General features: G+C 38.1%; 1 protein-coding gene across 1 annotated transcript in view; it reads right to left on the bottom strand.

Moving 5' to 3' along the window:
* Positions 1-23,477, bottom strand: part of INTS4 (integrator complex subunit 4) — a 123,328-nt gene that overhangs the window by 55,646 nt on the left and 44,205 nt on the right. Inside the window, exons 5-8 of the mRNA XM_059188076.1 lie at positions 11,507-11,692; positions 10,862-10,912; positions 7,626-7,714; positions 6,342-6,462 (exon numbers count right to left, since the gene is read on the bottom strand). Coding sequence (XP_059044059.1) covers positions 6,342-6,462; positions 7,626-7,714; positions 10,862-10,912; positions 11,507-11,692 — 447 coding nt within the window. The remainder of the gene's footprint in view (positions 1-6,341; positions 6,463-7,625; positions 7,715-10,861; positions 10,913-11,506; positions 11,693-23,477) is intronic.

Genomic DNA, 23,477 nt, shown 5'->3' with positions numbered 1-23,477 from the left:
CATCATCTTAGCAGCTATGTGGCTAACTGACCAGAAAGAAATAAAAATGAAACAGAGACACAGGTTGGCAGGCTATTAGAGCAGGTCTTAGATATTCTTCAAGAATATACTGGCACCTTTCTCTAATTCCCAAGTTAGTAAATATGGAAATTCTTATAGAGGATCAAACTTCTCCAATCACTTTTTTCATAGAAACTTACATGTTCTATGGGAATATCCTTACCCAAGTTAATACCTTTTCTACAACTCCAGGAGAGCAACTGTTGTACTATTTTTACTTAAGTAGTCTCAAATCTACTTTTTCTTATTTCTACATGGTACCATTGATTGCCTTCTTTGTTAAACAGATCTGATCAATATAAAATCTAACATTCATGTTTTTAATTCAAACATCAATTTTATGAATAAGAACTCTAAATTTTCATGACCTCCTCAACTTTCTTTTTAATTTCACCACCACCAACATTAACAGTTGGCTTTTTTTACAAAATAAGTCAATCAGAGAAAGACAATTATCATATGATCTCCCTCATATGAGGAAGTTGAGAGGCAACATGGGGGGTTTGGGGGGGTAGGAAAAGAATAAATGAAACAAGTGGGATCAGAAGGGAGACAAACCATAAGAGACTCTTAATCTCACAAAACAAACAGGGTTGCTGGGGCGCGGGGTGGGGTAGGGAGAGGGTGGTTGGGTTATGGACATTGGGGAAGGTATGTGCTATGAAGTGTGTAAACCTGGCGATTCATAGACCTGTACCCCTGGGGCTAATAATACATTAAATGTTAAAAAATAAAAATTAAAAAAAAAAACAAAAAACAGTTGGCTTTTTAGGGGGCACTTTTTTCCTAATAAAGAATTAAGTTTCTGTTTTGTATTGTTTTTTAAGTAAGCTCTACGCCCAGCATGGGGCTTGAACTCACAACCCTGAGATCAAGAGCCATGTGCTCTATTGGCTGAGCCAGCCAGGTGCCCCAAGAATGAAGTTTTAATGACATCACAGTGAACTACTCTAAATCCCTAGTCTCAACGGCCCTCTCCAGTGCCTTTAGCTGAGCTTTCTCCCAACACAGTAGCAAAGAAAGGGTATTATCCAAATTCTAGCCTCAAAAAATTACGTTATCATTATTTGCAATTAATCTCCTGTATTACCTGAGAATATGTAAACCTTTCCATTTTAGTCCATAATTACCAAGAGCCCTATAGCATAAAAATCTGCTTGAAAAATGTTGAGACCTAAACTAGTACAAACCCAGTAGAAATAGAGAAGGGAGCAATTCCAGAGCTGACAAGAAGGTCGAACTGGTAAGAGCTGATGATTCACTGGATATGGGACACAGAAAGAATTCCCAAATGCCTCTGGATTTTCAGCTGGATAAATGATGCCACATTCGTGAAAGTGCTAGAGGAGCAGATGTAGACCAAAAAGATGAATTCATCATAAAGTACAACCCACAAATGAGAAAAATATGTACCTACTTGCCTACTTTTTTTTAAGATTTTATTTATTTGACAGAGAGAGATCACAAGTAGGCAGAGAGAGAAGGGAAGCAGGCTCCCTGCTGAGCACAGAGCCTGATGAGGGACTCGATCCCAAAACCCTGAGATCATGACCTGAGCCTAAGGCAGAGGCTTAACCCACTAAGCCACTCAGGTGCCCCATTGTCTACTTTAGCCAAAACAAATGTATTCCAGTAAGATCTCTCTGACTGTACTATTACTACTACTTAACAACCTGTATTTGTAACACCAAGAAAACCATGATATAATATTTAATAAACAAGTGTGTTGAACCTGTTTTCAGAACAAAACTGCTCAGTCATAGATGCTCAACAATAACTTAAGTCTATGCACTAGCCTCTAGCTTCTACCCAGTTAGGTGACAAAGAAAAGTAAACCCTACCCCACCCTTCAAAAAAGAAGCTACCCCGTGAGATATAAAACAGCCACTAAGACATCTGCATGTGTACTGGGAAAGACTAGCTCTTATGGCTATGGACATAACAACCTACAATCTATCTGAAAATATTATCATTTTTTTTTAAAGATTTTTAAAAATTTATTTACTTGACAGAGATCACAAGTAGGCAGAGAAGCAGGTAGAGAGAGGGGGAAACAGGCTCCCCGCTGAGCAGAGAGCCTGATGTGGGGCTTGATCCCCAGGACCCTGAGATCATGACCTGAGCTGAAGGCAGAGGCTTTAACCCACTGAGCCACCCAGACGCCCCTGAAAATATTATCATTTTTAAGGTTAAACACTTCTACAGTCTTATAAAAAAAAGGTTTAGCCCTTACTGAAAAGAGAAATTAAACATCTTAAGAAGAAATCACTGAACTAAGGACTATATTCTAGATAGAAAACCAATTACCATAATCAGTTTCACAGTAAAGCTGTATTCTAAATTGTCCCATGGAACTGCTTACCTGGCAATCAACTTTCTTTCTTTACCTCAGCAGGAAAGTTATGGATAACTGAAAACCCACCTTTCACATGGTTTTGAATTTTCTGAAACAAGCTACATCTGAAATTTTTCATCCTGCTAGAAGCCAAGGAGAAGAGAGACTATTGATTTTTTGCACAAGATGGGACTTAAATTTAAAGACTTATCATTCCATATAAGTTCTTGAAGAACCTGGCTTCTGCTTTCCTCCCTAGTTTTATCTTGTTGCACATCCCCCACGTTTAATATTATCTGCCCCCAAACCAACAAGTTTTAACTGCTTATATTATATGATATTGTAGTTTAGTAAATTAGCATGCATGGTAATTGTACTCCTTCTGTATCTCTGCTTATATTTCTCCTTCCCAACTTATTTACCTAGTTAACTTATATTTACCCTTCCAAACTCAGTTTAGAAATCACCTTCTCCATGAAGCTTTCTTTCACTATGTTAGGTGCCCTCTCCTTGGAGTAGCAGGAAATGTAATTAACTGATTGCTTATGTCAACTTACCAGACTATCAACTCTTTTGAAGACAAGAGACTATGCTCAGTGTTTGTTGACTTGATGAACATGTGTTCTGAAAACTATATGCAATTTATCTGATGACAGTTTTGTCTACTCAAGGATTGGAGTGGGGGAGTTTACCTCTGTTTACACAGTGGAACTAGTAAATCAGTTCTCAATGTGTAACTAGACCATCAGTAGGAAGAGAATCCACATGGGTTTTAGACCACGAAGTGTCATTTACTAACTATGTAGCCTCTGATAAGTTACATCACTTTCCTAAACCTTATTTTGTTACTTATAAAATGAATAATGGAACACCTACTTACAAGAGTTTAAAAGAAATCAAAATTATTTGCAAAAACTGAGTGTTTATGAGGTTATATATGTCTAAATATGTGCATATAACTAAAAGTGCCTAGCTTAGCAGGCTAGGGACTCTATCAATAGTAACAATGAGGGGCGCCTGGGTGGCTCAGTGGGTTAAAGCCTCTGTTTTTGGCTCAGGTCCTGATCCCAGCGTCCTGGGATAGAGTCCCATTATTGGGCTCTCTGCTCAGTGGGGAGCCTGCTTCCCTTCCTCTGTCTGCCTCTGCCTACTTGTGATCTCTGTCTGTCAAGTAAATAAAATCTTAAAAAAAAAAAAAAATAGTAACGATTATTATCAGTAAGATTAAATTGTTAATTATTTTTGAAGTACAAACCTAATTACTTATATAATTTGGAGCTATCTGGATCAAATCATTGAATTTAAAACAGAAAGCACCTGACTCAAGTTAAAGTCATCTAAGTGGAAACCCTTTCAACTCACCATTGCAATTCATTATTCATATAGCTTTACATAGATAAATTTCAGATCCTGTGGGGTACAAAAATGGAAAATGTGAAGGATCCTGCCTTAAGAATTACTCTTCTAGGGGCGCCTGGGTGGCTCAATGGGTTAAAGCTTCTGCCTTCTGCTCAGGTCATGACCTCAGGGTCTTGGGATCAAGCCCTGCATCCGGCTCTCTGCTCAGCGGAGAGTCTGCTTCCTCCTCTCTCTCTGCCTCTCTGACTCTCTGACTACTTTTGATCTCTCTGTCAAATAAATAAATAAAATCTTTAAAAAAAAAAAAGAATTACTCTTCTAAACTGCCAACTCAGATAAAGATTTATCACTGAATTATCCCTCTAAAACATCCCCTCACACATACACATACAGGATACTACAGATGCTCAATAAATGTTGAATGAAAAAATTTGATGAATGATAGAATTGTTCTGAATTTTTAAATATTCACCAACCAAAATAAAGCTTAAAATGTGAATTCAGGGACGCTTGAGTGGCTCAGTTCATTGAATGTCTGTCTTTGGCTCAGGTCATGATCCCAGGGTCCTGGGATGGAGTCCTGCATGGGGCTCCTTGCTTGGCGGGGAGTCTGCTTCTCCCTCTGCCTGCTGTTTCCCCTGCTTGTGCTCTCTGACAGATACATAAATAAATAAAATGTGAATTCAGGGACACTTGGGTGGCTTAGCTTGTTAAACATCTGCCTTCAGCTCATGTCATTATCCCAGGGTCCCAGGAGTGAGTCTGGCATGGGGCAACTTGTTCAGCTGGGAGCCTGCTTCTCCCTCTGCCTACCGCTCTCTCTGTCTCTGACAAATAAATAAAATCTTTCAAAAAAAGGAGTAAATTCAAAACTAAAGTTAGTAACAACTGGCTTGCTTAACTTTGTATTTTATTACAGACAAGCAAAATGATCTATAAGTAGCATATACTGAAGCCATCCAAATTTCTTATTATTCCATGAAAATACTCCACACAAGTTTTAGCAGTTACCCTATAAATACTGGTCTTGGGAGTGGGCCTATCAGTGGATCTGTGTCCATACAGTTAGATCCAAAGTATTTAGCCAACAATGTTACCAAGACTAGCAGAGCTGGAGGCCCTCAAAAGGGAAGTATCCAAAAAGAATCTTAGATTTTCAGGGTGCCTGGGTGGCTCAGTGGTTTAAGCCGCTGCCTTCGGCTCAGGTCATGATCTCAGGGTCCTGGGATCGAGTCCCGCATCGGGCTCTCTGCTCAGCAGGGAACCTGCTTCCCTCTCTCTTCTCTCTGCCTGCCTCTCTGCCTACTTGTGATCTCTCTGTCAAATAAATAAATAAAATCTTTAAAAAAAAAAAAAAAAGAATCTTAGATTTTCTTGCTGTGACATATATGTGTGTGTGTGTGTATACATTACATACTACAACCATCTCCTACAATTACAAAGTCTAGTACTTTATAATTTAAAAGTATTTCCATAGTTAGTAACACATCTGGGCATCATGACAACCCTATGAGGTAAACATGAGGTAATATTATCAACAGCTTAACAGATGAGGAAACTGAGACTAGATCAAGTGACATGTCCAAGATAACGGTTATAAAATAGGGGTGAGTAGTAATACACCAATACTTTTTCTTTTATAAGACAGTTTATCTCTGAAAAGTTAAACTTTTTTTTTTTTTTTTTAAATTTAAACAAAGGCACCATGAATCACCAAAGGCAAAACAGAGGAAAGACAAAAGCTAAAAGTCAGGAGATTAGGATCTGAAACACATTCTACAACTTTGTTAGCGGTCTAAGTTGAATCATGTACTTAACATCTCAGAGCCCTAGTTTTCGCACCTGAAGAATGGCAATAAAAGCAATTATCAGGGGCGCCTGGGTGGCTCAGTGGGTTAAGCCGCTGCCTTCGGCTCAGGTCATGATCTTGGGCTCTCTGCTCAGCAGGGGGCCTGCTTCCCTTCCCCTCTCTCTGCCTTCCTCTCTGCCTACTGTGATCTCTCTCTGTCAAATAAATAAATAAATAAAATCTTAAAAAAAAAAAAAAAAAAAAAAAGCAATTATCAGGGTGCCTGAGTGGCTCAGTGGGTTAAAGCCTCTGCTTTCAGCTCAGGTCATGATTCCAGGGTCCTGGGAACAATCCCCACATAGAGCTCTCTGCTCATCGGGGAGCCTGCTTCCCTTCCTCTTTGACTACTTATGATATCTGTCTGTCAAAAAATTAATAAAATATTTTAAAAGCAGTTATCTTGCTGGTTACTACAAAGAATAAATGAGATAATATAAATGGCCTGAGAACAAACTATCCAGGCCATAACAGGTGCTTAGTAAAGCAACTATTTTTATTATTATTTTCCTTTTCCTTTAGGCATGGCTGCCTCTTATACTAACAAGCTTAAACAGGCTTATCTTTAAAAGTCTTTCTAGTCTAAAAGATTACTTCTCCATGGGAAAGTGAGCCATTTCTTTATATTTTTAGAAATACTAAGGTTTCTAAAGTGTGTTATACCTGACCCTACCTGTAGTTTCTCAAAATATTTATACAAGTGTAACAGGCAATGTGTTCATTAAAGAAAGCATAACTTACCAATAGCTTTGCAGCCTGAACTCGAACCACCCAGGAACCATCACTGACCATGTGACAAATTTTTCCAAATGCATCATCAACTAAGCGAATTTCTTCATTAGAAGAAGGAATTGGGACAATGCTAAATTAAAAGAAAAAACCGCAAAAGGCAAAACATGAGCCTAAAGCTGCAAGTTCAATAAACTGAGAATGACCAGTGAAAACTGGCATGCATACACACACACACAAAATGACAATAGAGTAATTCAAATCTGAGAGTGCAAATTTTCAGTGTCTTGAAAAAAAGTGTTTAACCCACCAAAGGTTAAAAGGTTTACAATGATACCAAAAATTAGATATCACAGAGTATTTTAAATCTTTAAGTTTATTCTCTCCTATAATTGTATTGCTGCCAATATGGTAAACCATAGAATAAAACAATACAAAACATACTTGCAAATCTGATCCTATAAGAGGCAATTTCCAATTAGTCTTTTCTTTTTTCTTTTTTTTTTTTTTGAGGGGGAATTTATAGGTTATTAACTCATTCTGGTTTTTCAATTTTAGAAGGCAGTTTAAAGCAAGGGAAAAGAATCACTTCTTTTTCTTATAGAAAGAGCTCTTCTATAAAATAATATTTGTCTTTCTACTTCAAAGAATCATTGTGAGAATGATTTAATTAGCACAAAACATTTTTTAAGATTTTATTTATTTATTTGACAGAGAGAGACACAGCGAGAGAGGGAACACAAGCAGGGGGAGAGAGAAGCAGGCTTCCCGCTGAGCAGGAAGCCCGATGCCGGGCTTGGTCCCAGGACCCCGGGATCATGACCTGAGTTGAAGGCAGATGCCCAACGACTGAGCCACCCAGGTGCCCCCCACAAAAACATTTTTAATGAGGAAAACACTGCATAAGGGATCATTATTCTCAAACTCACCTAGTATCTTTATTGGGCATTTGTTATTTACTAAAATGAGGCCCAAACAATTTTGAAGACTTAAAAAAGGGTGTTTTGGGGGGTGGTTGTTAGATAACACTTGAGAAAGACAATCCAATCTCTTCACTTATAGATGAGGAGGCTGGGGCCCAGAGAGGAAGTGTCTTTCCCAGAGTACACAGAAAGTTCACAGCAGGGCTGAAAAAGAAGCACCAAGCATCCTGCTTATCAGGATCTGTACTTCCCCCCTATTCCACAATGCTTTCTAAAAATCAAACTAACATTCCTTTTCTGGAGGAGGGCTTTTTGCATGATAGGAGAAGAATGGCTTAGCAATGAACAAAAGCTGGCTTACACCCACACTGACCTTTCAGGATAGAGCTGACTGACAACCCAGATAAGTTGGACTGCCGCGCTGCGCACTTGTTCATAGTCATCAGACAGCAATTTACAGGCCTGCAAATAAGAATTCCACAAGTCTGTTAGTTCTGTGTCCTCCCAGGTGATGTTCAAACTATTTTCAAAATGAAGACAGGGTGGCTGGATAAGGATGCCAACAAAATACTTGTGGGTAGTTTTAACTTCTTGAACCTTTGCCCAACAAAGAATTCTTGGCCTCTATCAGCTGCTCTGGCTGTGTTCTGTGATCTGACTCCCAACCCAACTCTGAAGGCAGAACCACAGACTGACAGCACAAAAGCCATTTAGAATAACATCAATCCTAGCAAAGTCTGCTGGGAGCCCACAGTGCTGCTCTTACAGGCTCAAACACCAAATATGGGTATCTTTCCCTTTCTGTAGAATCAAAGCATGAATTTCTGACTGACAATCTGAAAACTCAAGCATTCTAAATAAATGTAGAATTTAATGCTAAGCTGCCACAAGAGGCCAGATTTTTCTTCCTTCCTTTGGTCTGAAATGGAATATCCCTACTCCACCTGTATGGTAACACCCTAGACCTAACCAACACCCAGAACTACTCCATTTCTAGAATTTGAACTCCTACATTCCATGCTCTCATCATAACATGTTACTCCACCAGCTTTTCCACTTCCATGAATTAATCTATCACACTTGCTCTTCAGTCCCACTTAATCTACCTACCTATTTAGCCAGGATTTCTGAACCTTGGCTCTACTGACATTCTGGATTGTAAAATTCTTCCCTGTGAGGGGCTGTCCTCTACACTGCTAACATGTTTAGCAGCACCCCTGGCCTCTACCCATTAGGTGGTTGTAGCACTGTACCTTCTTCCCCTCGCCAGCAGCTGCAAAAGCGCAAATAGCTCCACACTGCCAAATATCCTCTGAAGAGTAAAATCACTGTGGCTGAGAACTGCTGCTTTAATCCCACCATTTTTCTCCAATGAGCCACCTCCTTGCTCCATACCCTTCCATTACTTCAGTCCCAACAGCGCCGTTAACATTTAACATTTACAACTCCCTTAAGACTTCTGCTACAGCTGCTCTAAAAACCCAGCACCTTCTCTATTGCTCAGAAGGGCAACAGAACACTAGCAAAGACTATACTCTCTAGGGGACTGGTGGCTCATGATCTGGAACTTACTAGCCCTACTCTGAAATCTTTTACACCCCTGATTTCCATTTCCATTACCCAAGGCAGCTTGTCCTAACCTCTCCCTCTGGGCCCCTATCCCACTTCCAGCCATAACACCACATGTTTATTGGAGAAAAATCAAAGTTCTCAGGCAAAAATTCTCCCAACTATTCCATAACAGTTATAAATTCATTTATACCTGTATTCTCCCATACTTTTTCCTCAATGTCTGAGAAAAAAAAAAAAAAAAAGTATCCTAATTCCTAATCCCTCTACTTTTACTATGGGTTTTATCATCTCCTCACAGGCCCTTCCTTAATCCTCCAAAATAGGTACTATTTGTGATTCTCTATTATAGCACCCTATTTATTTACTGTACTACTTACATGTTATAATTATTGTGTTTATTTATTTGTTATTCGCCTGTCTCACCCAAGAGAAAGTGAAGGGCATAGATCCTATCCAACAAGCTCAGTGTTGTACAACCAGCATTAGGTACTCATTAATATTTGTTGCATGAATCAGCTCATGAATCTGATTTTCTGCCTCAAGAAACTTACTCCACCATTTATTTCCCTTTGTCTCTTTTATCATGAATTTCTCCCTAAACACTGGCTCTCCCTTCAACACATAAACATAGGTAGCAGCTATCTTTAAAATACAATGGATAAAATCTTAGTAAAGTAAAATAAAATAAACTACAAAAAGCCCTCCCTTGTGTGGTGTATAAACAATGAATCTTGGAACACTGAAAAAATAAAATGAAATTAAAAAAAAAAAAAAAAAAAGCCCTCCCTTTCTACCATCTTCCATCCTGCCATCTATTTTACAAACCTCTTACCAGCATCTGACACTGCTGACTATGAGAACTCCCTCCTGACTTTTCTGGAATATATTTTTCCTCCTCCTCCAACTGGCTGCTTCTCAGCTCCTTTCTTCTGTCTACCTCTTAAATGTCAGACCTTACCCAGGGCTTCCATGCTTGGTCTCTTTCAATCTTCTTATTCTCCCTAAGTATCCACATGCCCCCTAAATGGTAATGGCTTCAATTATCCACCCTCCAGCTCTGCTCTGTCCTGAACTCCAAACTTTCATATCTATCTACAGCCCAGAATTTTCCTCATGGGTGTCCCACCAACCCTTCACACTAACATAATCAAAACCAATATGTACCTAATTGCGGTTCCTAATTCATCCTTCTATCTCAAACACCCCAACATTCCACCCTCACTCCCTTTAAGACCTCTCATTGCTTGCCTAGTTAATTGACATGGTCTTGTGTCATTAAATATCTAAATCATCTAACTAACTTCTGAGTTCTCACTCTCTAAGTTTCCTTTAATTATTTGGCTTCCCACAGAGTTTTCCTACAGGGAGAGAAGGTGCTGGCCACACCAACATAACCATTCTAAGCTCATTCTATTTCATTCTGTAAAAGAATAAACTTCGTTTATATATCAGTCTCAGGGATTTAACTAACTGCCATCTTCCTCTGAAAGATAAAACCATTCTTGGTGCAAAATTTCATTTCTGACATGGATTTAGATTGCTTGTCTCTACATTTATTCAATTATTCTATGAGAGACATCACCTTGTAAGGCCTTTTTATTAGGCAGTCAATCAGCTTCTCCTAGTGATACTACAAATTCATTGTGCCTTTCTATCCCATGGTCTTGGTCATCCTCCTCCAGAAATACTCTAGTATGTCAAGTATGGTGCCCAGAATTGACTTCATGTTTGGCCCAACCAGAGATCAGTGAGACCACCACTTTCCTTATTCTGAACACTATACTTCTCTCTGTATACTCTGGTACTCATACTGAGCTACCTAGATCCTCCTAAAAGTCTTTTTTACACGTATTAGTGCTATTCAATTATATATCCTCCATCCTTTTATTAAAATGTATGTTTTGGATACAACTTCACATTCATCCCAATTAATGTTGTCAGTTGCTGTTCTATGCTTTCAAATTCTGACAACTAGCTTGCCACTCTCCCAGTTTAATTATCCCTCCTCCCCTTCCAGACAGTAATCATTTAAGGTACCTGATTATAAATTGTTTGGTGTAATTTCAGTCCTCTTTCATGGAGCTGCAACTAGGTAATAAAAATATAGTTTAAGTATTTGGGGAAAAAAGATCAATATTCCCACAATCTCCACAATCTCATGTATTTTCCTCCATTACATCAGATCAACATAGTTCCCATTAGCCAAAATCACTGCTATATAAATAAGAAATCTGGTCAAAGACTTTTTAGTAGAAACACTCAGAGACTTAATAAATCTAACCCATGAAGTATCCCAAGGGGATATAAGAAAAATACTCAATAATGACAAGAAGGCTGAAGAAGAAATGGTTAATACCACCTTCCCCTACAAAGCACCATTCCCCTCCAGGGACCTGGAGGAAGCATGTGACTCAGTATCGAAACAGGTCTAAGTTATACCCTCCATGTTTCAGAAATATGGGTGGAAGCAACCAGAAAGGCCTGAAGAAAAGCACTCCTGCTATACAAGGTGTGTGTACCTTTGAGTTTTGTGATCTCAATGTCATCATCACATTCCTCAAAGTGTGCATAAGGTATATCTTAGGGTGGTTCAGAAAGCATCCAACATTAGCCATGAACTTAATAAACAAATGAAACAAACAAACAAAACTGTCACCATTTAGTTTCCATGATCATGTTTACCATGGCTTTTATAGCTGCTGTTCTGACACGTGGGTCTTGGTCACTGAAGTAATCCCCTATAATCTTCTGGACATCTCTGACAGCTAGGCCTTCTCCATCTTTTGTGACACTTTTCTCCAAAGAGCCAAGATTGCCAAGTAATTGCAGGCACTTATTTCTTACACCATGGGAGGTATCTGTGAGGTGCTACAAAAAGAAAAGAGAACAAAAGGATATGATTAAGATCACTTAAACTAAACAAAAAACCAGAAGGAAAACATTGTAGCAATTTTAGGAATGATTTCAAACGCTGCATTCTCACTACAGTCTCTCTAAGATCATGTTACTTGTATATGTGTCTTCCAAAAGAACAAATCCTTAAAAATAAGATCCCCAATTTTCATCACTTCATTCCCAACAGCTAGCACTTTGTCTTGTTAAGAGAAAGTACTTTTAAAATGGTCCCTTAGTTGTATTTTATATGCTATCAAATCTAAAAACAAAACAAAAATTTATAAATTTTTAAAACTTTGAATATTTATACAGAAAAATGCGAAAAGCTTAAGTGTACAGCTTAATGAATTTTCACAAAATAAATACACACATACAATGACATACACACACCCAGAGGAAGAAACAGAAAGAACATGACCAACACCCAAGAAACCCTTCTTGATCCCCCTTCCCACTAATTATTCCACCGCCATCAAAAATAGCCACTATCTTGACTTATAACACATAGATTTATTTTGCCTATTTCTATACTTGGTAAAATCAGAGTGTCTGGCCTTACTAGCTTAATATTAAGTTGTAAGAGTCATCCATAGTATGGCATACAGCAATGGTTAATTCATTTTCATTACAATATAGTATTCCATTTGTGAAAACACCACAATCCTTTGTTGGCAGATATTTGTGTGTTTTTTTTTCTCCAGTTTTTGTCTATTAATAATGCTAGCATGACTATGGTAACTTGAATGTGGCTTCTGTTGGATATAAACTTACGACTGGAATTGCTGGGTCACATATATATATGTTCAGCTTAAGAAGACACCACCAAGTAGCAAACAGTTTTCCAAAGCAGTTGTACTAACCTAACTAATTTACAGTTCCACCAGTGATAAACAGTGTTCCAATTGTGCCACATCCTTGTCAACACTTAAGTACTGTCAATCGTTTTCAACGTTAGCTCTTCTCACTAGTATTTTAACAAATTATCAGTTATCTATTGCTACACCTAGTCCAATGCTACTGAAATTAGCTATTTGCATAATGCAGTAACAGGAACTGAAAATACTTTAAAGAAATGAGGTTGTATAGTACACGATAATAGAGCATGGAACTCTGACTTTAAAACTTTTTAGATCCACTGGAAGAAATAACCATTATACTTCAAAATAGTATTCACATACAAATATATATACAGAAAGTTTAATAAAATATAACTTACCCTTACATCTTGTGATATACTCTGATATTTTAATTTTATTTTGATTTTCAAAAAATACTCATCTTGATGGAGTGCCTAGTTGGCTTGGTACAGCAGACTAGTCTTGATCTCAAGATTGTTAAATTCAAGCCCCACATTGTGTGTAGACATTATTTAAAAATAAAATCCTTTAAAAAATACTAATCATGGCCTTTAAAACTGGTTGCATTACCCACCAATGGACCACTATGCTCAGTTTCAAAGACACTGGTATAAAGAAAAGTGAATGGGACTTGAAGTTTTAAAATCTGGGTTCAAAGACCTCTTTACAGAAATGGCTAGTTTCAGGACTGGGGCAAAATATGTAAGAGCCTGGGACACCTTGCCCCAGAAAGCAAGGATGGTATCAAGGATTAATGGAGTCCGGATCAAAAGGACAAAGAAACCAGTAAGTAGGGCATTTCCTACTGTCAACATTGATATTACACCAAAAGAAAGCAATCAAACAAATCCAGAGTGGAGAACATTCTTTAAGACCAATGATCCAGAGGCATCAGGTGGCTCAGTGGGTTAAAAGCCTCTGCCTTCAGCTCAGGTCATGATCCCAGGGTCCAGGGATCAAGCCCCACATCGGGCTCTCTGCTCAGCAGGGAGCCTGCTTCCTCCTCTCTCTCTGCCTGCTTCTCTGCCTACTTGTGATCTCCGTCTGTTAAATAAATAAAATCTTAAAAAAAAAAAAAAAAGATCCAATGATCCAGGTTCTTCAATAAATTTATGGCATTTAAAGAAAAAATAAGAACAAAAGGGGGCACTGTTACAGATTAAAAGAAATTTAAGAGACTATCCAAATGCAATACATAGGGGGCGCCTGGGTGGCTCAGTGGTTTGGGCTGCTGCCTTCGGCTCAGGTCATGATCTCAGGGTCCTGGGATCAAACCCTGCATCGGGCTCTCTGCTCAGCGGGGAGCCTGCTTCCCTCCCTCTCTCTCTGCCTGCCTCTCTGCCTACTTGTGATCTCTGTCTGTCAAATAAATAAATAAAATCTTTAAAAAAAAAAACAACACAAATGCAATACATAGGTCTTTTTGGATGTTAAACCAAAAGAAATCAACTATAAAAGGATATGATTAGGGTGCCTGGGTGGCTCAGTGGGTTAAGCCGCTGCCTTCGGCTCAGGTCATGATCTTGGGGTCTGGGATTGAGTCCCGCATCAGGCTCTCTGCTCAGCAGGGAGCCTGCTTCCCTCTCTCTCTCTGCCTGCCTCTCTGCCTACTTGTGATCTCTCTCTGGTCAAATAAATAAATAAAATCTTTAAAAAAAAAAAAAGATATGATTAATCCAAATAAGGAAATTTTAATATGAACTGGTATGAACTGATATAGAGTACTGTTAGTAATTGCATCATGGCTATATTTTTTTAAATGATCAGTTATAAATATATACTGAAGTATTTATGATTTAAATAACATGATGTCAGCGATTTGCTTTAAAATACTAGAGCAAAAAAACCCAAAAATCCTGGGTCAGACAAAGACAACAAGGGAGAGGAGAAAAATCCATGAAAAGATTGCACAGCATAAAAAAATGTCAAATGTACACTCAAAACTGGAAATAACAGTAAATCTGCAATTTCCATAATATAGAGTATATATATGCATATAAATAAAGCATTATATATATAAAACCAGCTTCAAATTTCAGCTATGACTCATGATATGTGCAAATCAGTCGAGTCAAAAGTCACTTCTCTCAAAGCCTCACTTTCTCATCTACAAAGAAAGAACAGTCATAGCTGTCTCAGCTAATTACAGGGTTATCATGAGGCTCAAATAGGGATATAAATGTAAAACAGAAAGACAAAAAACAACAAAGCTTGATACACTACAAGCTTAATATGATTATTAGCTACTGTTGCCATAATCTAAAATAGTAAGAAAGGTAGATGGTTTACAGATAAAGTACATATATGGTTTCATTACAGGATAACTACATACATAAATATCAAAAACAAGTATCTTTAAATACTTCCTTCAAGTTCATATTTTCTAGGATTTTCTATTTTTTTTTTAAGATTTTATTTATTTATCTGACAGAGAGAAATCACAAGTAGATGGAGAGGCAGGCAGAGAGAGAGAGAGGGAAGCAGGCTCCCCGCTGAGCAGAGAGCCCGATGCGGGGCTCGATCCCAGGACCCTGAGATCATGACCTGAGCCGGAGGCAGCGACTTAACCCACTGAGCCACCCAGGCGCCCTAGGATTTTCTATTTATAAATGAAACCACTGATCTGAAATCACAACTGCTTCTGGAAGTACGCTCAATAATCACCCATTTCTCTCCACCTGCCTTTATTTGCCAATCGCCTATTTTACAGGACCATAAGGATTAAATGATACGTCTAAACACAGATAATTTAGTGGAAGAGCTGATACAGAACACCCCTGACACCCACTCAGCCTAGAGCTCGTTTCCCCACTCAGCTGCAGAAATAACTCCATGATTTTGAAAACTTTGCTCACCATGTACAGAGCTGGGCATTTGCACCTTAAATACTTAAAAAGCTCCACAACATCCGTTTCCCTCAAATATATTTATACTGTTACTCCCAAATATCACCAGTCTCCGGCATGAAGAATCACTCCAGTTTCTAATTACTATGTGATAAAACATACTGACACTAAATTAATAACCAATTCTTGTGATTAGCTAACTAGGCTACCAATACTTTGTATAAGTGACACACACACACACACACACACATACACACACACGGAATAAGCAGAAAGATATATCAGATAAGTAAATACAGTATAGCCGATCCTGGAGCTAGAGTAGAGAAAAGTAAAAGATGAGCCTGGATTATTTTATTCTGCCAGAAAAGAAGGAAGTATTCAAAAATAATAGAAGTCAAAAGAACAGAGAAACCAGCTTAAAGGGGCTCTTATTTGGCCAAATCAGGAAAATTAGTTTGTTGTTGTTATTGTTATTGCTGTTTTTCAAATCAGGAAAATTTGAACATCAAGGTGAACAATTATAGTAACAGACTATGATCCACTGAATAAACAAGGAATCTGTAAGTTTGTAACCAATATAATCAAACTGAAAGTTTGGTGACAGAATATTTACATAGTCTCCAAGTGCCATCCCAGAAAATACTTACTCATTTCAAAGGAAAGAGTAACCTTACAGTGAAGAAACATGACAGACACTATCTTAACCAAGTGATCAAAATTAACATCATTAGTAGTATGACAAATCAAAATGGTGTAGCACCTAACAGGAGGTAGTAAGTTCTTGCCAAAGGTGGTAACTTAAATCTAATTATGAGAAAATATCAGACAAATCCAAATTCAGAAAGGTTCTACAAAATACCTATCCAATAATTTTCAAAAACATCAATATCATAAAAACAAGTAATGACTAGGAATTATTCCAGACTGAAGAAGACTAATGAGATGTGATGTAACTAAAATGCAATATGTGGTTCTGAACTGGCTCCTTTACCAATAACAGACATGATTGGGAGAAATAGTGAAATCTCAGTGAAGTCTAAGGATCAAATGGTAGTATACACTGATGTTAATGTCCTGATTTTGATGATCACACTGAAGTTATGTAGGAAAATATCTTTAAAGAAAAATACACAATGAAGTATTCAAAAGTAATGGGGCACTATGTTAGCAACTTATTCTAAAATAGTTCACAAGAAAACAAAGTTCTCTATTACTGGACTTGCAATTTTTCTGCAAGTTTGAGACTTGATCTTAGGAAACAAACTGAAAATTCCTGGAGACGAGGGTGGTGGGAAAGACTGGGTGGCTAGGTGTTGGGCACTGGGGAGGGTACGGGTGGTGGTGAGTACTGGGTATTGGGTAAGACTGATGAATACCAGGGCGCCTGGGAGACTCAGTGCATTAAAGCCTCTGCCTTCAGCTCAGGTTGTGATCCCAGGGTCCTGGGATCCAGCTCCGCATTGGGCTCTCTGCTCAGCAGGGAGTCTGCTTCCCTTCCTCTCTCTCTGCCTGCCTCTCTGCCTACCTGTGATCTCTGTCTGTCAAATAAATAAATAAAATCTTAAAAAAAAAAAAAAAGACTGATGAATACCAGTACCCCTCAAACAAACAATATGTTAATAATAAAAAAGTTAAAAAAAATTAAGAGTCTAAATACACATGAGGAAAAATAAAATAACTATACAGTTTCATAAACTTTAGAAAAACAGGGGTACCTGCCTGGCTCAGTCAGTAGAGTGTGACTCTTGATCTTGGGGTCGTAAGTTCAAGGCCCATGTTGGGTGTAGAGATGACTTAAAGATAAAATCTCGGGGTGCCTTCGTGACTCAATTGCCTAAGGGTCCAACTCTTGATTTTGGATCAGGTCATGATCTTATGAGTGGTGGGATCAAGCCCTGAATTGGACTCCATGCTCAGCAGAGAATCTGCTTGAAGATTCTCTCCCTCTGCCCCTCCTGCTGCATGTGTGCATGCATGTTCTCTTTCTCAAATAAATAAATTGTTTGTAAATAAATAAAATATTTTTTAAAAAGAAAAATACTATATTATCCATAAGAATCATAAATGTATTTTTAAGAACATAAAAAGAAAGAGGCAGCAGTAACAGCACCACACCCATAAAGGTTCAGAGAATGCCTCAAGGAAGCATAGGAGCTCTGCAGACAAAGTGGATTCCATTAATTGTTTCATCTCTTGTCTGAGATGCAAAGTAGCACAGCTGAAAGAGTCCGGATGAAGTCAGACAGATCTAGGTTTAACTGCTGGCCCTGCTACATAGTCTCTATGTGATCTTCACTAAACCCCACAAGTTTTTATAGAAATCCCTACTTTGTAAAAATAGGATAATATCCCTACCATGAAGTTTTTTTTTTTTTTTTTTAATTTATATGCTGCTTTATTTCTGTAAGGATACCATGAAGTTTTATAGTGAGTATATTAAATGAACTCATTTAATAATTACCGTATGGGTGCGCCTGGGTGGCTCAGTCAGCTAGGCATCCAACTCCTGATTTCAGCTTAGGTCATGATATCAGGGTTGTGGGATCCAGGCCTGCCCTAGGCAGGGAGCCTACTTGGGATTCTCTCTCTCCTCTCCCGTCCCTCCCCTTGTGCCCTCACATTCACCCGATCTCACTTTCTCTCTCTCCCTCCCTGCAGCATCTCTCAAAAGGATTACTGAATGTAAAATTAGCTAATAGTATCTGGGACATAACAAACATTCAGTAAGTACGAGGGCCTATCATAGTGCCTAGCATTTAGCATGTACTTAAAAAAACAACACCCAACCTACTTAAGAAGATAAGGAAAACAGGCAAGGAAAAGAAGACCAAGTGATGGCAAAAATCAGATAAATGGAGAAGGGCCAGAGGTAAGAGTGGGCACCTGGATGAAACAGGTCTGCTGATCTAGAACATACAAGCATGAACTTTCTAGTGACGGATAGACAGGGCAGTCTGTCATGAAAGATAGAGAGCATCTGTTACTGGCTCATACCAGAATGCTCCAGGAGAAGATTCCTGAATTAAGCAGGAAACTAGACTTGGTGAGAAGCTATGTCCCATGTGGATATGGGATGGGCAGGTAGGCTTAGTTAGAGAAGAGAACAAAGGAAACCTGGGGAGAAAGCCACTATGCTGAGGGTGGGGTGCTCAGAAACAAAGTCTCTCATTATAAAAATGGTTCACTCAAACATTTTAGAAGAGAGTTAATTCTTGCCTCCAAGTTATTTAGGACTCATGTCCTCAGAATGTCTTATACATAAAGCTCAAAATTATCAATCAAATTAAGCCAATGAAATTGAGAAATTATGAGAAACTTTAGATATGAAGGTGACAATGACTCTCTCAGTTAATAAAGCAGGATTTTACTAACCATTTTAGTATGAAAACATATTTCTCATAACTAAACTGCTTACTGAAGCAACAGCCCCTGACGGTTGCTTCCACTGTAACAAATACTTTGATTTTCAAACAACAAACTGAAATCTTCTCATGTCTATTAAGGTAACCAGGCAACACTGTTATAGAACCAGCCTATTACTGCATGCTGAATGTTAGGCCGAAAGACAGCGGAAGTCTCCATCACACCCTCAGGGCAGCAATTACAGTTCTATGATGCCCTTCCCATACAGGTCACTTCTTGCATCACGCCATCATCACTAATAGCTTCCTAGCGTGTCTGCTCTGCAGATGATGCTATTTTGGTGTTATACCCAGGCCACCAAAGTGACATCATTTTTATACTGATGGAGTGAGTAAGCAAACCACATCCCCAAGAATAAGAGCAATCTGTGTCAAAAAAAAGCTAAACCAACCCGTTTAAAACTATGGCTATAAGGGGAAAAAAAAATCAATGGTTAAGTGTATCAAGAAAATCTGAGAATGAAGTTCCTTAAGTAAAACAAAAATAACTTAATGACTCATTCAGTTTCAATATGGATTGTTTTCAAGCACAGACAAAAACTCAGTGTACTTTGTATGCAAATTATTTTAACAGGTACACTCTCCTGACAAACCATACATAATATGAGTAGACTGAGTAGAGTTTTATAAATATAAAAATGCTATATGGTTCTATCTGCTGCCTATTAAGAGTTTATTATACTTACACCACAGAATTAAAGGAACAGAAAAGAAACAGAGAGACTGGATGGAAAGGTGAGATAGAGACAGACAAGGATTAAAACTAGGCTCTAAGAAAGCCTTATTAAAAAAATGACAAGAATATTTTTTCTACTAGAAAAATCTTCATAGGTAGGAAGGAAAGCAGAGCTCCAACTTCGGTTGTACAGATGCTGTATATGAAAAGAATATTAATTTCCTAGCCAAACCTGTGAACCAAATCTTTTCAAATGAGAATTAGCTGTACAATGTACCTCAAAGGATTACTGACAGTATAAAATGAGAAGAACTTTGAAGAGTTAAGAATACCTGAAAGCATGACTTTCTTCCTACTGTGAAAAAAAATGGCAGATTTATACCCCGTATTTGAAAGACATGTAAAGAAACAATCTGAACTTCAAACAATAATAATGATAGAAATAAATTATAATATATCGAATAAAATGAGAGAGAGAAGAAAGAAGGGAGGGAAAGCTTTATTTACAGTAGTATGTCAACTAATATGGAATAAGAGTTAGAAAATGATGATTTTGCAATGACCAGAGTAACAACTGACTCAGCAAAATTTATTAACAGTCCCCTAAAACAGGGAGTAAAATTTAATGGGAAAGAGGATATTTACATTAACTCAAAGTATCTCCCACAAACCACTTATTAATCACAGGAAAAACTGTAACTCTACAACTAAAAACCTGGTAGTCATCACCTTAATCAAGTATCAAAGTTAACAACAATAATGAGTCAAACCTCATCTGTGCCTTATAATGTGATAAACTGAGAACAAATATTATTTATGTAGTATTCCTGCCAAAATATATAACCTGAATCTAAACAGAGGAAATACAGATTATACAGACTGAACAGATAAACACAGATTAAAAGACATTCTGTAATAAATGGTCTATATTCTTCAAAAACGTCAAGGTCATGAAAGACAAAGACAGGATGAGGGACCGTTCCAAATTAAAGAAGAGGGATGGAAACTAAATGCATTCTGTGACCTTGAACCAGAAAGAAAAATTTATATGAAGGATAATATTGGGACAATCAGAAGAATGTGAATAAAGGCTGAGATTAGTATTAGTACTGTATGAAGTTAAATTTCCTGATTTTCAGAACAGCACTGTGTTTATAAAAATTACATCCTTTTTATTTAAAAGATGTATTTACTTCAGAGAGAGAATGCGCGTGCGTGTGTGGGGGGCGGTTAACAGGTACAGAGGAACAGAAAGAATCTTAAGCAGGTTTCACACCCAGTGTGGACCTCCACACACAGCCTGATCTCACAACCCTAAGATCATAATCTGAGCCAAAATCAAGCGTTGGACGCTTAGCTGAATAAGCCAGCCAGATGTCCCAAAATTATACCCTTCTTAAGAAATACACTTAAGTATTTAAGTATTACTTTGGTGGAAAAAGGGCATTATGACTGCAATTTACTATTACATGGTTCAGGAAAAGATAATATGTATATACACAGTGATAATGATAAAGTAAATGTGGGAATATGTTAACTATTAGTGAATCAGGAAGAGGGATATATGGAAATTCTTTACATTATCATCATCATCATCACTATTATTATTATTAAGTAGGCTCCATGCCCAGCAGGGAGCCCAATACAAGGGTTCAACTCAGAACCCTGAGATCAAGACCTCACCCAAAATCAAGAGTCGGTCACCCAACCAACTAAGCCACCCAGGCAGCCGTACATTATTTTATAATTTGGCAGTAAGTCTGAAATTGCTGAGGTGTCTGGATTTTTGTCTCAACCTAATACTTTCCCAAAATTCTCTTTCTTAGCGAAAGGCACCTTAGCATCTTACTAAGGACTGGGGGTAAGGGGAAAATGGGAAATTACTAGTTAACTCATAAAGATCCAGTTTTGCAAAGTGAGGAGATGGGTGAATGAATGATGGTGATGATGGCGTAAGATAATATAATTAATGCCACTGAACTGTACACTGTAAAATGATTACAATGGTAAATTTTATGTTATGCATATTTTATTTAATTTAAAAAAATATTCAATTTATTTAAAGTAAAAAAAAATCATGTGTATTTTACCACAACTCAAAAACATTTTAACAAAAAGGTTAAATATAGGTTTAATGGCCCTGCCATTTCATTCCCAGGATAAATAGACCCAAAAGTACTGAAATCATGGGGCGCCTGGGTGGCTCAGTCATTAAGCATCTGCCTTTGGCTCAAGTCACAATCCCAGAGTCCTGGGATTGAGCCTGGCATCGGGCTCCCTGCTCGGCAGAGAACCTGCTTCTCCCTCTCCCACTCTCCCTGCTTGGGTTCCCTCTCTCGCTGTGTTTCTCTCTGTCAAATAAATAAATAAAATCTTAAAAAAAAAAACCCAAAACTCAAAATCTGTGGGACACAACAAAGGCAGTCCTGAGAGGAAAATATATAGCGGTACAAGCCTTTCTCAAGAAACAAGTAAGGTCTCAAATACACAACCTAACCCTACACCTAAAGGAGCTGGAGAAAGAACAAGGAAGAAACCCTAAGCCCAGCAGAAGAAGAGAAATCATAAAGATCAGAGCAGAAATCAATGAAATAGAAACAAAAAAAACAACAGAGCAAATCAACCAAACTAGAAGTTGGTTCTTTGAAAGAATTAATAAAATTGATAAAACCCTGGCCAGACTTATCAAAAAGAAAAGAGAAAGGACCCAAATAAATAAAATCATGAATGAAAGAGGAGAGATCACAACTAACACCAAAGAAATACAAACTATTATAAGAACATACTATGAGCAACTCTACGCCAACAAATTTGACAATCTGGAAGAAATGGATGCATTCCTAGAAACATATAAACTACCACAACTGAACCAGGAGGAAATAGAGAGCCTGAACAGACCCATAACCAGTAAGGAGATTAAAACAGTCATAAAGGGCACCTGGGTGGCTCAGTGGGTTGAGCCGCTGCCTTCGGCTCGGGTCGTGATCTCAGGGTCCTGGGATCGAGTCCCGCATTGGGCTCTCTGCTCAGCGGGGAGCCTGCTTCCTCCTCTCTCTCTGTCTGCCTCTCTGCCTACTTGTGATCTCTCTCTGTCAAATAAATAAATAAAATCTTTAAAAAAAATAAATAAATAAATAAATAAATAAATAAATAAAACAGTCATAAAAAATCTCCAAACAAAAGCCCAGGGCCAGACAGCTTCCCGGGGGAATTCGACCAAACATTTAAAGAAGAACTAATTCCTATTCTCCTGAAACTGTTCCAAAAAATAGAAATGGAAGGAAAACTTCCAAACTCATTTTATGAGGCCAGCATCACCTTGATCCCAAAACCAGACAAGGATCCCATCAAAAAAGAGAGCTATAGACCAATATCCTTGATGAACACAGATGCGAAAATACTCAACAAAATACTAGCCAACAGGATTCAACAGTACATTAAAAGGATTATTCACCACGACCAAGTGGGATTTATTCCAGGGCTGCAAGGTTGGTTCAACATCCGCAAATCAGTCAATGTGATACAACACATCAATAAAAGAAAGAACAAGAACCATATGATACTCTCAATAGATGCTGAAAAAGCATTTGACAAAGTACAGCATCCCTTCCTGATCAAAACTCTTCAAAGTGTGGGGATAGAGGGCACATACCTCAATATCATCAAAGCCATCTATGAAAAACCCACCGCAAATATCATTCTAAATGGAGAAAAACTGAAAGCTTTTCCGCTAAGGTCAGGAACATGGCAGGGATGTCCATTATCACCACTGCTATTCAACATAGTACTAGAGGTCCTAGCCTCAGCAATCAGACAACAAAAGGAAATTAAAGGCATCCAAATCGGCAAAGAAGAAGTCAAATTATCACTCTTCGCAGATGATATGATACTATATGTGGAAAACCCAAAAAACTCCACTCCAAAACTGCTAGAACTTGTACAGGAATTCAGTAA

Source organism: Mustela lutreola, chromosome 1, assembly GCF_030435805.1.
Source record: "Mustela lutreola isolate mMusLut2 chromosome 1, mMusLut2.pri, whole genome shotgun sequence".
Lineage (NCBI taxonomy): Eukaryota > Metazoa > Chordata > Mammalia > Carnivora > Mustelidae > Mustela > Mustela lutreola.
The sequence above is the reverse complement of the archived record's forward strand: the minus strand, read 5'-3'. Positions and strand labels throughout refer to the sequence as shown.